This window comes from Conger conger, chromosome 14 (assembly GCF_963514075.1).
Source record: "Conger conger chromosome 14, fConCon1.1, whole genome shotgun sequence".
Lineage (NCBI taxonomy): Eukaryota > Metazoa > Chordata > Actinopteri > Anguilliformes > Congridae > Conger > Conger conger.
In genome coordinates, this window is record NC_083773.1 from 1,849,132 (window position 1) to 1,862,990 (window position 13,859).

Genomic DNA, 13,859 nt, shown 5'->3' on the forward strand with positions numbered 1-13,859 from the left:
TATGATAAAGCTCATATTGGAAAGTTATTTGATCCAAAAATTACAAAATCACAGGGAAATAATATCCCGAATGAAGCTTCCAATTCCAGTGGCAGACATGGTGATTAAGATTTTAAACAAGATTTTAATTAATCTGATAATTTTAACATGGTTGTGGCTTAACTTGGAAACAGTTCTAATAACTTAAAACGCATACTTATCCAAAACCAAATCTTTCGTGTCAATGAGGTGTCGGAAAGTAAGCAACACACTCTTATTCCAGGCCTCTCTCTCTGCAGCGGGGCACAGAAATCGCACTTGAATCTTGGAATGATAAGCAGCCATTGCAAGAAGAACAGACAAAACAAAAACAAACGGTCCTCATATTTACAGAGAAAAGCTAGTCAGAGACAGGATTGCCAGCATGCAGACAGAGCTTGGAATGACAGAAGTGCACTACAGGAATGGAGGCTAAATGTCTTTAGAACAAATCTGAATGACTTCAAAAAAAAAAGAAAAAAAAAAAAGTGAGAATTGGGGGGTGGAAGAGTTGAAGTTTCCAAGTTTCCTACCGTGTTCGTACACGTACACGTACACACACACACACACACATCTGCCCTGTAAATTGCCGAAACAAACCGTTTTGCCAGGCCACGTCCAATGGAACCCCTGATGTAAACACCCGCCCCACCCCACCCCACCCCATTGATTACTGACCAGTTTGGATAGACGTTATAGGATTCGCCTTGACGACGGCATATCGCTACATGTGCATCAGAAAATGGGTGGTGAATGCTGGCAACAAAGGCATTTGTACAAAGAAGAAAAAAGAGAAGAGGAGGGGGGGATGGGAGGAGTGGATGGGGAGAGAAGGGGTGTGGATGGGGGGGGAGAGAAGGGGTGGATGGGGGGGGAGAAGGGAGGGGAAAGGAGGCAGAGGGAGGCGTGTGGTCTGATGCCATCAGCACAAGAGCACAGGGAACGCTTTAAATGTCAAACGAGCCATCTTCCTTCCCCCCTCCAGGTCAGCTGCTGCACATGTCCTTGGTTAAGGAGCGCCTCTCCGGTCGTGGATCCAGGCCTAGCTCTTGCTACTGAGCTGGGTGGACAGCCAGTCCAGACCCTCGTACAGGCCCGATCCCTGAGTGGCACAGGTGGCCTGGACGTACCACTGGGGGGGGGAGAGAGAGAACACATCATTACATTACATTAATGGCATTTGGCAGACGTACAGTTGGTGAGACAAAGCAGGAGACAGTCCTCCCCTAGAGCAATGCAGGGTTAAGGGCCTTGCTCAAGGGCCTTGCTCTTATTGTGGCTATGCTTTTGGCTATGCTAGCTGCAGCACCACCTCTGCGTGGATAAGGCAGGATTCAATTCTGCCATTGTGCTGAACCCATCAGGAAGGATACCTGGTGTGCCCCATCTCACAGTTCATGCTGAACACCTTTAATCACTGGTGTCGGGGCAACATGTGAAGCCGGCCTGTAGCGTAGTGGTTAAGGTAAATGACTGGGACACACAAGGTCGGTGGTTTGAATCCTGGTGTAGCCACAATAAGATCCGCACAGCCGTTGGGCCCTTCAGCAAGGCCCTTAACCCTGGATTGTCTCCTGCTTAGTCTAATCAACTGTACAACTGTACAGGGGCGGCATGGCTCAGGCAGTAAGAGCAGTCGTCTGGCAGTCGGAGGGTTGCCGGTTCGATCCCCCGCCCGGGCTGTGTTGAAGTGTCCCTGAGCAAGACACCTTACCCCCAAATGCTCCCGACGAGCTGGTCAGGGCCTTGCATGGCAGCCAATCGCTGTCGGTGTGTGTGTGTGTGTATGAATGGGTGAATGGAAAAGCATCAATTGTACAGCGCTTTGGATAAAGGCGCTATATAAATGCCTGCCATTTACCATTTACATCGCTCAGGATAAGAGCGTCCGCCAAATGCCAATAATGTAATGCAATGTGAAACACAACGCACGTACGATTATACCAGTTAAAAATGAATTCAAAATACCTGTAAAGGTTTTCGTATGTAAATAGTTTTTTTGTAAACTTTTGATGTCAGTTGTTCAGTTCCCCCAAAAGGAGGTGGGGGTACATGCATGCTAGTATCAGTTATATTCATTTATACCAATGCAATTACGCGATTGATATTATGAAACCGTGTTCAGCGTGGAATTTAAGGGCCGTTACGTCGTAAAACCTAGACATGCTACATGGCAAGCAGCAAGCGGGCAGAGAAAATCTGAAATGGGGAAAACCCAATAAACCCCCCCAAGTGTTTGGCGGAGGCTACAGTGTTTGGCGGAGGCTACAGTGTATGGCGGAGGCTACAGTGTATGGCGGAGGCTCCAGTGTATGGCGGAGATTACAGTGTATGGCGGAGGCTCCAGTGTTTGGCGGAGATTACAGTGTATGGCGGAGGCTCCAGTGTTTGGCGGAGGCTACAGTGTTTGGCGGAGGCTCCAGTGTTTGGCGGAGGCCGTTGTCACTCACTTTTCTGTTCCTCAATGACTGCAGGGCCAGTTTCTCAGTCATTTCGCTCATGGGCATGGCGTTGGGCAGGTCCTGTTTGTTGGCAAACACCAGCAGCACGGCGTCGGCCAGCTCATCCTCCTGCAGCTGGGGGGCAGAGGGGCAGGAGGGCATTAGCAGGGCATTAGCAGAGCAGAAACCACACGCACTTTCACTGTCAGACACGCACATCAGCGCCACAACTAAACTCAACACGTCAGCCTACTGCATGTGGCCCAGAAATAAACACACACAAACACAGGCCGCAGCACAGACACAGACACACACACAGGCCGCAGCACACAGACACACACACACCGCAGCAGAAACACACACACACACACACACACACACACACACAGGCCGCAGCACAGACACACACACAGGCCACACACACACACACACACAGGCCACACACACACAGACACAGACAGACACACAGACACAGACACAGACAGACAGACAGACACAGGCCGCAGCACACACACACACAGACACACACACACACTCACTCAGGCCGCAGCAGACAGACAGACAGACACACACACACACACACACACACACACACACACACACACACAGACAGACAGACACAGACACAGACACACACACAGACACACACACACACAGACACACAGACACAGACACAGACACACACACAGACACAGACACAGACACAGACAGACACAGACACACTCAAGCCGCAGCACACACACACACACACACAGACAGACACAGACAGACACAGACAGACACAGGCCGCAGCACACACACACACTCACTCAGGCCACAGACACACAGACACACAGACACACACACACAGACACACACACACAGACACACACACACACACACACACACACACACACACACACACACACACAGGCCTTAGCATTCACACTCACCATCTTCTGCAGTTCCTCAGCAGCCTCCTGTGTGCGCTCGCGGTCGTTGCTGTCCACCACAAAGATGAGACCCTGTGGCACAGACACACACACACAGACACACACACATCTTACAACTCCGGGCCAAAGATTAAAGGGCTTCCAAACCAGCACTACTGCTGGGCTGATGACCGATAAAGGCCAGCTCCACCCGCACCACACTGCAGAACCGCCCGGAGAGGCTCCCCCTTTCAGCCCCGCTCACACCTTCCATGACCTGCCCCACAGGTACAGCGCCTAACGCAGCCAAATCATCAGGACCTCCAGTCACAAATCAGCCCAGAAAGCCCAAAATGTATTCCGCAGCTCAGGCCCCATTAATCTCCCTCAGGCCTGACCAGCTCTGGTAAGAAAGCAACATTGCCACAGGATACATGCAGGGGAATGCACATTGTGTTTGGACTCTCCTAAGGTACCGGCACTGATACCAGCAGACTAGCAGTCGTCTCATTGGCTGAGGAGGGGAGAGCAGTCGTCTCATTGGCTCAGGAGGTGAGAGCAGTCGTCTCATTGGCTCAGGAGGTGAGAGCAGTCGTCTCATTGGCTCAGGAGGTGAGAGCGGTCGTCTCATTGGCTCAGGAGGTGAGAGCAGTCGTCTCATTGGCTCAGGAGGTGAGAGCAGTCGTCTCATTGGCTCAGGAGGTGAGAGCAGTCGTCTCATTGGCTCAGGAGGTAAGAGCAGTCGTCTCATTGGCTCAGGAGGTAAGAGCAGTCGTCTCATTGGTGTGCGAGTGTGTGTGTGTGTGAATGGGTGAATGAAAAGCATCAATTGTATAAAGGCGCTGTATCAATGGCAACCATTTACCAAGTCACAGCCACTGTGTTAAATGGGGAGAGGGCTGTGCTGGGAGAGAGGGCTGGGCTGGGCTGGGCTGGGAGAGAGGGCTGGGCTGGGCTGGGAGAGAGGGCTGGGAGAGAGGGCTGGGAGAGAGGGCTGGGCTGGGCTGGGCTGGGCTGGGCTGGGCTGGGAGAGAGGGCTGGGAGAGAGGGCTGGGCTGGGCTGGGCTGGGCTGGGCTGGGCTGGGAGAGAGGACTGGGCTGAGACCGTGTTCCCATCATCCTCCCCGTCTCCCCGGCCTTAATACAGCCCTCCCAGCAAGGGCAGGAGAGCGAGCGGGCCAGAGACGAGTTCAACATAAACGACCCCTTAAGATGGTCTTCACACCCGTCTTTATCTGCGGGATTATTAGGAATTTGGCCCTGGGGCGATTCACCGCAGCCAGCATTAAAAAGAAGCTCAATTCATTTTGTCCTGCAGACCCTCACACACCAAGCAAAAGGTTGCTGATCTCCGTACTGCTGCCTTATACGCTCTTCACCTGCTGCCTTACTCCCACTATAAACTATTTGAGCCAAAATTACATTCATTCACCTGATGATTCATGCTATCCCAGCATTATTTGACAATGTTCCAAAGAGCATCCTGTGATGTTCCTGAATGCTCAGCTTTTGTCAGTCTTCAAGTGCCCAGATTGATGTTCAGTGGGGTTGAGGTCAGGAGATTGTGGATTGTCCAGCACTCCTTGCTCTACTTTGGTCTTCGAGTTGTTCTTGCATCGCTTTGAATTAGCTTTGATTTGTTATATTTTTTTTTTCCCAAAATCCTAAAACATTTCCCCCCCGATTTTCAATGTGGTCTTCAGACTTCCTAAACCTAAAATTATGGGGGGCGGGCCACAGTGGGCCACAGTGGGCCACAGTGTCTGCAGTCGTGTGTAGTTTTAATTCAGTCAGAAGCACAGGAAAACATGCTTGTGGATTCTTCTTAGCCATTTAACTTACGTGAATGTGGAATTTCTGCCAGTCCTGGATTGGTGTGCGTTTCAGTGACTTTCCCAGCAGGGTACATTTCCCTTGTCTTTGAGTGCAGGAGTCAAAGCGGATTGTTCCAGAAATACAGAAACGGCCTTAATATCACTTCCATCCCAGTGTTCCTCAGATGTGTATCAGTAGGGAACAAAGTCCCAGGGGCACGGAACCCTGCCGGGGCAGGAAGGCGCACGAAGGCCAGTTAAACCAGACCAGAATAGCAGCTACACTTCCTTCCCATACTGGCCCTGTCAGGCCCGTTCCACCCTGCTCGGAGGCTGGCGAAGGAGCTCCTGTTCAAGGAGGACAGACAGTCCACCCTCTGCGGTCCCTCACCACCTTACACGCAGAGCGGCAGACAGAGATGGGATCACAGTAGAAACACACAGGGGGGAAGGGCAGAGGGGGAGACAGAGATGAGATCACAGGAGAGAAAGTCGGGGAGGAAGGGAGTGGTTCCGCAGGCACGGGGGGGAGGCGCTACTCATCTGAGAACAATGTGTAAACAAGTTCACGCTCTCCTCCACTGTCACAGTGAACTCCCTCACATCCTTACTACAGTACAGAAACTGAGTGCAGGAAGACAACACAGTGATTAACTATGATGCACAGCCCAGTGCAGACAGCACAGTGGTTAACTATGCTACACTGTAGGAACCTCAGACCTGGGCCAGTGAACAAACAGTGCAGAAGTTCAGGTGCACGCTTGCGGTGACGGAAACGCTGGCTCTCACGCAGGTGGCAGCGAGGCAGGTGAGCTCACCTGAGTGTTTTGGAAGTAGTGCCTCCAGAGAGGTCTGATCTTGTCCTGGCCTCCCACGTCCCACACCGTGAAGCAGATGTTCTTGTATTCTACGGTCTCCCCGTTGAACCCTGAGCAGAACACACACACACACACACACACACACAGAGCACGTTAAAAAATAAATAAATTACCAGACATGCAATGGCTAATACACCATAATGCACCACAATGCTTTATCCTGTAATATTGTTTTGCTTCCTTTTTGAAATTGTACAAGATGAAGGAGATCCATTGTGCGTATGTATGTGTGTATGTGTGTGTGAGAGAGAAATCTTGATTTTCTCAAATTTAAATTTTGAGTCACTTCATTACAGTATTTCAAAACACACGTTACAGACGATTAGTAGACTGGAACAAAAAAAGAGAAGGCTGGAACACTAGCTCGTGGAGTCCCATTCTGCTGCCACCGGAGAAGCTCTTACCATAAATTAGGCTAAATTGGCTGTCGGTATGTGCCAGTCTATCCTGTACTTATTCCGTTCAATTTTCATTCCAAACACGGGGATGTGAACGAGAAAGGTTTTTTTATAATGTTGTCACCAATATAGCCTACTTAGTTTAGTTCATAGCTGGTTGAATTAACACGATGGGCATTGGTATGTTCGATTTAGAGAGACGTGTTTTTAATAGAATGCAATGATTTGGTTTAAACCTGTAGCCAATTACTTGTGGTCTTGTATTCATGGTATGCGTTTTACTGTTGATGAAATATGCGTGTGCTCAATGAGAGCATGTAGTACATTTTTACCTATATGATTATATTGGAGAATTGTGTCATTGCTTAACTATTTAAACTGGTTTAGCTCGTGGGTCCTTCGCTTACGGCCATACCACTCTGAATACGCCCGATCTTGTCTGATCTCGGAAGCTAAGCAGGGTCGGGCCTGGTTAGTACGCGGGGGCCAGCCGTGTGTAGGTGTAGAGCCCTACGATGGTCACCACGGCTCGAATCCGCCCTTTGCCAAACCATGACATAAATAATGGAAACTATTTCCTTGTAGAATTGTCCCATAATCATGTTTGTCGTGTCATTATATCTCCAGCTCCATTTCACTATGGATAGGAAATCCTTTCTGCCATCATTCTACTTAATAGTTATCTCAAATACAATTAAGGTATTTGGCTCTGTCCCCCACTGTTCACTCTGAACAATATGGGACATGCAATTTGTTTAAAGTACATTGTTTTTAATGGCTGTTATTGTAACTCTGAGAATGTTTTTTACATTTTTTTATTTTATTGTTTTATAATTTTAACAATTGTTAAAATTAGGGATATGTTACGGCCCCCTGCTCTGTGCTACTTATTCTGGCGTTACTTCACAGGTGCCTAGTGGGTGGAGTACCAGGTCATTTGCGCAATTGGGAGCACCTATGACCAGATGTTAAAATGTACCTGACTCTTGCCTGAAGGAGGGAACTCTCTTCCCACGTACCTGTTGGTTCTTTTTGGGTTTGCATGAGACAACATTGCTTCAGCATACTTTTCACACATCCACTCACTCACACTACTGATGCAACTGACTTTCACACTACACATTTTTGTTAACTGCTTATTTCATATAAATTTGACCTTGTTTTTTAAATGCGTCAGTGTGCGTCTCCCTCTTTGTCACGGCCAATGAGCCAGGTCGTGACCGATAATGAAGTACATAATAATATCAAGCAGGAAATAAAATGAAAGGTAGGCAGCTGGTTGGATTGGGTAAAAGTTTTTATGGCAACTGAAGGAGAACAATATTTTCAACTTGTCTACTATCCATGCACACAGATACAGACAATTGCCAAAATATCCACTCACTGAGAACTTTATTAGGAACACCTGTACACCTACTTAGTCATGCGATTACCTAATCGTGGCAGCAGTGCAATGCATAAAATCATGCAGATATGGGTCAGGAGCTCCAGTTCATGTTCATATCCACCAATAGTGATTTTGACTGTGGCATGATTGTTGGTGCAAGGTACGAGTATTCCTGTAACTGCTGATCTCCTGGGATTTTCATCCACAACAGTCTCTTGAGTTTACTCAGAATGGTTGCGAAAAACAAACAAACATTCAGTGATCAGCAGTTCTGCAGACGGAAATGGCTTGAGGATGAGTGAGGTAATGGAGAAGGGCCAGACTGGTCTAAGCTGACAGGAAGGTCACAGTAATGCAAATAACTGCACATAACATCAGTGAACAGATCTCTGAACACACAATGCGTCAAACCTCTAAGTGGATAGACTACAGCAGCAGAAGACCTAATACGTCTAATAAATACCCAATAAAGTGAGTGTATATTTTCAAATAGAACATGCAAAATATGTAACTGAGGTGAAGGGTATAGCTTATTAAAGTACAGAACCGTATAAACATATTTACACTTACACAATGAGGCAACATAAAAGTAGTACAGTAGTATGTATGTGAAAATAGCAGTGTATAACAATATGTGGAAAGTTCTACATTAGATGTAGAACTGACATTACATCACTACTGACATTAGATCAATGATTGCAATTTATTACATACACAAAAAAAGATTACAATGTTATATACAGTGCCATCTGTAATGTTTAGGACAAAGACATTTTTTTATTTGGCTCTGTTCTCCACAATTTTAGATTTGTAATCAAAAATGCATATTCTCAGCAAATATTGAAGGGCATGTTTACAGACTTTGGTTTCACCATATTGAAATTACAGTGTGTTTTATATATAGTAACAATAAACATCATATTTTTCTCGGCTTTTTCTTGCCTTTGGTTTGTATTATTGTTGGCATTAAACATGAGGGCCAGAATGTCCAAATTCCAATGAATGTCAAGGAAGCCATTGACTGAAAAATTACAATAAAAAGTCTGTAATGTCTGCTTTGTTATGCCAAACCTTAGGTGTAACAAAATCAACTGTTTGGAACAGCATTAAGGAGAGAGAACATGTAATGGGGCATAGGGCATGGCAAGCCAAGTAAGACCTCTACAGCTGATAGCTGAAGAATTCTCATCATAATGAAGAAAAATCCCAAACATGTGTCCAACCGATCAGAAACACCCTTCAGGAGGCAGGCGTGGATGTGTCAGAGACTACTGTCCACAAAAGACCACAGTCATGTCTCAGTGGGTCACAGACTTCAACCAGTCATGCATACAGAAAATATGCAGTAAACATAATTTACATCACATAAATATGTCCCAAACATTATGGTGCCCTGAAATGGGGGATTATGTATAAAAAGTGCTGTCATGTCTACATGGTGAAACCAGAATGCATAAAAATACCCTTTAATAAAATATGAGAACTTGCACTTTGAATCGTTTGTTTATGAATATAAAATTGTGGTGTACTGAGCTAAATTAATGTTTGTATCCCAAGCATTACGGAGGGCATTGCATATTACAATTCTTATGAACATATAAACACAACAACAGCAACAAAAATATCAATGAATAACTATATATTGTTGTTTGTAACAACATTAGCATGGTGGATATGCATAGGTATTAAAGGAGACTGGGCTTGGGACTGGGGCAGTTGGAATAGCCAGGGCAGGAGGGAAGGTGAAGGCTGGGTCTCCTGAAGTACTGGTATTGTTCCGATTTTGCCAAGGACTTCACAGACCTCTTCGGAAGTACATCTGCGCCTACCTGGGAGAAAATATAGACGCCTCCACATGCTGATCACCTGGAGATATCAAAGTAACATTAGTTATCAAATGTATGAAAGTAACCAAGAGACCTGTACTAATTATACTGTGTGCCTAATTATACTGCAATGCCTGGCATTACAGTCATTGTTGTACTAAACAAAGAAAAAACAGAACAAAAAGTATATGTATTTACTGTACATTCATATAATTTAAGGTAACATGGGTGTAAATATTGTATAATATAATAATTGTGGAAACTGCTCTATTATTTAAGTACTTAGCTGGGCAACTACATAATATGGGCAAGTTAACAACAACAACAACAACAACAACAATAATATATTAATGGAAAATAAAGGAACATATACCAAGATGTCTGAATGACAGTAAGTTAGGCCTATGTCAATAAACAATTGGCAGTGAAATAAGAGCAACAATAATACATTTTATGTCTAAACCTTCACGAATCAAACGTGTATACAAATTGTCAATACTATTAATGACGGTGATATTTTAAAACCGTAAAGTGATCGCATGTTAATGTAGCTGGCTACGACGTTGAGAAACAGACATGCAGAGACATTATCCCGTTTGCCTGTAATTTTCCCACAGAAAAAACGAACAATTGGAACATTCAAAATAACAATAATACATCGGGAATACCTCAACAACATAAATATCATTCGAGGACCCGTTAATAGTAAAATAATTATCTAGATAGACTTACCAAAAGGAGCCCAGGGAAATGATTCGCGCCAGGCGATTTCGAATAGTTAAGGAATCCGCACTGTAAGGACGTCATTCGATTTTCTCGGAACAGCGCCGCAATATCAACGTGCGGCCAAGAATATATCGCATCCGAAGTGATAAGAACTTCCGTTGAAAATGAATGGGAAAAGTTAAGGAATCCGAACTGTAATGACGTCGTTCGTTTTTCTCGGAAGCGCGCGGATGGGAGACCGCCTGGGAATACCAGGTGCTGTAAGCTTTTTTTCCCCCACAGGAGGGCGCTATTTAGCTAGGTATCGGATGGAAACTAACGTCACACTTGGATGCAGGGAAATGATACTTTGATTCAGTTGCCATCAAAATCAACAACCTTGTGCACCTTATTTTCACCTTAAAATTAATAAAGAAATAATACTATTCATATTTTGAAATAATTTTTCAGTCTGTTGTAAGCTTTTTTTTGATGAGAGATATGTTAATTCATTAGCGCACAGTCCGTGTTCATTGTGTATTTTGGAAGTATCTGTATGAATATTCCATTTCAATGAAGTTTCGAAGATGTGCTTACGTTATTTTCATAATGCTAATACTTAGTCTGGTTTTCGCTGTAATTTAATCTCGGAGGGAGAGTTCTACTGACGAGCTTCATGTGCACATGCGCAGTGTGAGACCACGTCAATGCAACCTTCTCGTTCCATGTCATTTATTTCCGTTGTAAACCTTCCGATTTACACAGAATACCAGTGGGATTATAAACGACCCTTGATATATCGTGAGAAATAAATATTAATCGTTTATGACCAGTGACCTGCTATATTAAATATTACTTGACTCTCGCCTCTTCCTGTGTGGATGATTTCGGAAATGTATGCTGCGTGGCATTGTGGGAAATACTAAAAATAGTATTTCTAGGTGAAAATACAAATAACGGTCACCAGTATTGGGGTTTACGTATAGGAAATCGGTCACTGTGCAGAATCATTCATTTGGCGCCGTTGTCAGTTGAGCGAGTGGGAAGATGTGGTCCCCGTATGTGTGACAGGGAGGGTGTGGAGTAGGGACTGATCCCGAAATGTGTACAACTCATACTTACCTGGCAGGGGAGATACCATGATCAAGAAGGTGGTTCACCCAGGGCGAGGCTCAGCCATTGCACTCCGGTTGTGCTGACCCCTGCGAATTCCTCAAATGTGGGAATCTCGACTGCATAATTTCTGGTAGTGGGGGACTGCGTTCGCGCTCTCCCCTGATATTCTGGTTGAAAAAATACACTGTTTTATTATATATATATATATTTTCTCTTTCTAATTTGTCCAACTCTTGTGTCAATACTTTATTTCATGTCTGTATGTGCAAGTGGGTTTTCTTTGTAAAAGTGCCTATTTATTGTGTGTTGATGGGGATCGGATATTGATTTATATGTTTTCCCGATTGGTCAGACACCTATTTTCACTTTTGATTGTGGCGATGCTGTAACTTCTGAAATATTTGTAATAAACATGCTTTATTTTCACTGGCATTAGGAATACATGCTATCTGAAAAAGATTGTCGCCGTTCAAGTGGACATGTTGCTCATTACTTGTGTAGTATTTAAACATAGGGCACATATTTTGAAAGTGTTGAGAACATATGCGTAATGTTTAATTCCTAAACGAAGCACCAAAATGTAAGAGAAATGCGTTTACGGTCAGTTGCGTTGCTTCTCTAAAATATATAACCAGTGTTGGCTCATTAGTCTCTCGCTTGAGGACACGTTATTGATTTGACATTTGATGCAATTCAATTGAGCTCAAGTAAATTGCTTAAGTTTGAAGGCAAAACATTTGTATTATGCTAATTCGTTAACTATCTATAAATTAGGCAAAATTGCCTGTCGGTATGTGCCAGTCTATCCTGCACTTATTCCGTTCAATTTTCATTCCAAAAACGGGGATGTGAACGAGAATGGTGTTTAAAATGCTGTAACCAATAAAGACATTTTATAGCCTACTTAGTTTGGTTCATAGCTGGTTGAATTAACACGATGGGTGCATTGGTATGTTCGATTTAGAGAGACGTGTTTTTAATAGAGTGCAATGAACGTACGAGTGATTTGGTTTAAACCTGTAGCCAATTACTTGTGGTCTTGTATGCATGGTATGCGTTTTACTGTTGATGAAATATGCGTGTGTCAAATGAGAGCATGTAGCATATTTGAACCGAAAGGATTATATTGGAGAGTTGTGTCATTGCTTAACTATTTAAACTGGTTTAGCGCGTAGGTCTTTCGCTTACGGCCATACCACTCTGAACACGCCCGATCTCGTCTGATCTCGGAAGCTAAGCAGGGTCGGGCCTGGTTAGTACTTGGATGGGAGACCGCCTGGGAATACCCGGTGCTGTAAGCTTTTCTTGCTTTTTCCCCACAGGAGGGCGCTATTTAGCTAGGTATCGGATGGAAACTAACGTCACACTTGGATGCAGGGAAATTATACTTCGATTCAGCCGCTATCAAAATCAACAACCGTGTGCACCTTATTTTCACCTTTAAAAAAAAATAATAATACCCAAAAGTCTGCTCAAAAGATCTTCTAATATCGTCCTCTGCTGCAGGCAGGTGGAGCCAATCAAGCAATTAGCAGCTCATTCAGGCAGACATCCAAATGACAGGGAGAGAGACACAGGATCACCAGCAAGGGGAACTCAAAAAGGCCCAGGCTGGTCTACAGAGTCCCCGAGGTTGAAGGAGGACAGAGAGAGGCCTGTTCATGCCCATCCAAATATACTGCGACAACACTGGCGCGCGGAAGAGGCGACGGGTAATGAAATCGGACGGGATGCGGTTTTACCCTCCAGAACCTCCAGGCTGCGTTGGTTTTCTGTGGCCCTGCTCTGGCCTGTGTCCTGCCCAACACCTTCAAATCTGCCCACTTATTGTTTTACTCACACACATTATTGTGATATTCACTGCAGTCTGAATAAGAATAAGAACATAGCACAATTCCCTCCTGGTATCAATAAAGTACAGTCCATGTATATTTGTGTAGGAAAGTACCCTGTCTTTTCACGAATGGTCTATTGCCGCACAGATCACCTGGCGGTCATTACTGTTGATGCTGAATTTGAGACGGTAGTTAATGGTAACCTTACCCACAAGTTTAACCTCAAACGCATCTCTGTCGCTAACAGCTCAACAGCACTGAGGTAAAAGTGTCGATGAGGACACGTTATTGATTTGACATTTGATGCGATTCAATTGAGCTCAAGTAAATTGCTTAAGTTTGAAGGCAAAACATTTATATTATGCTAATTAGTTAACTATCTATAAATTAGGCTAAATTGCCTGTCGGTATGTGCCAGTCTATCCTGCACTTATTCCGTTCAATTTTCATTCCAAACACGGGGATGTGAACGATAATGGTGTTTAAAATGTTGTAACCAATAAAGACATTTTATAGCCTACTTAGTTTAG

General features: G+C 44.7%; 1 protein-coding gene and 2 non-coding genes across 3 annotated transcripts; 2 read left to right on the top strand and 1 right to left on the bottom strand.

Moving 5' to 3' along the window:
• Nucleotides 1–313: 313 nt before the first annotated feature.
• On the bottom strand, nt 314–6,182 carry LOC133110058 (ADP-ribosylation factor 4-like). Its single transcript, XM_061219925.1, has 5 exons — nt 6,176–6,182; nt 6,003–6,112; nt 3,392–3,463; nt 2,469–2,594; nt 314–1,150 (listed from the first exon to the last, which is right to left on the bottom strand). The coding sequence occupies exons 1-5, from the start codon at nt 6,180–6,182 to the stop codon at nt 1,061–1,063; spliced, it is 405 nt and encodes a 134-aa protein (XP_061075909.1). The 3' UTR covers nt 314–1,060.
• A 5,310-nt stretch (nt 6,183–11,492) lies between these two features.
• LOC133110795 (U1 spliceosomal RNA) lies at nt 11,493–11,656 on the top strand. The gene has a single exon (XR_009704929.1). It is a non-coding gene; the product is annotated as a U1 spliceosomal RNA (small nuclear RNA).
• A 1,020-nt stretch (nt 11,657–12,676) lies between these two features.
• On the top strand, nt 12,677–12,795 carry LOC133110779 (5S ribosomal RNA). Its single transcript, XR_009704917.1, has one exon. It is a non-coding gene; the product is annotated as a 5S ribosomal RNA (ribosomal RNA).
• Nucleotides 12,796–13,859: the final 1,064 nt, after the last annotated feature.

What these genes read in the sequence shown, in the direction of transcription:
- LOC133110058 (XM_061219925.1), bottom strand. An exon ending in ACTACTTCCAAAACACTCAG is followed by an intron (nt 3,464 to 6,002) that starts GTGAGCTCACCT and finishes TCTGTGCCACAG; the next exon opens with GGTCTCATCTTTGTGGTGGA. An exon ending in AGTCATTGAGGAACAGAAAA is followed by an intron (nt 1,151 to 2,468) that starts GTGAGTGACAAC and finishes TCCCCCCCCCAG; the next exon opens with TGGTACGTCCAGGCCACCTG.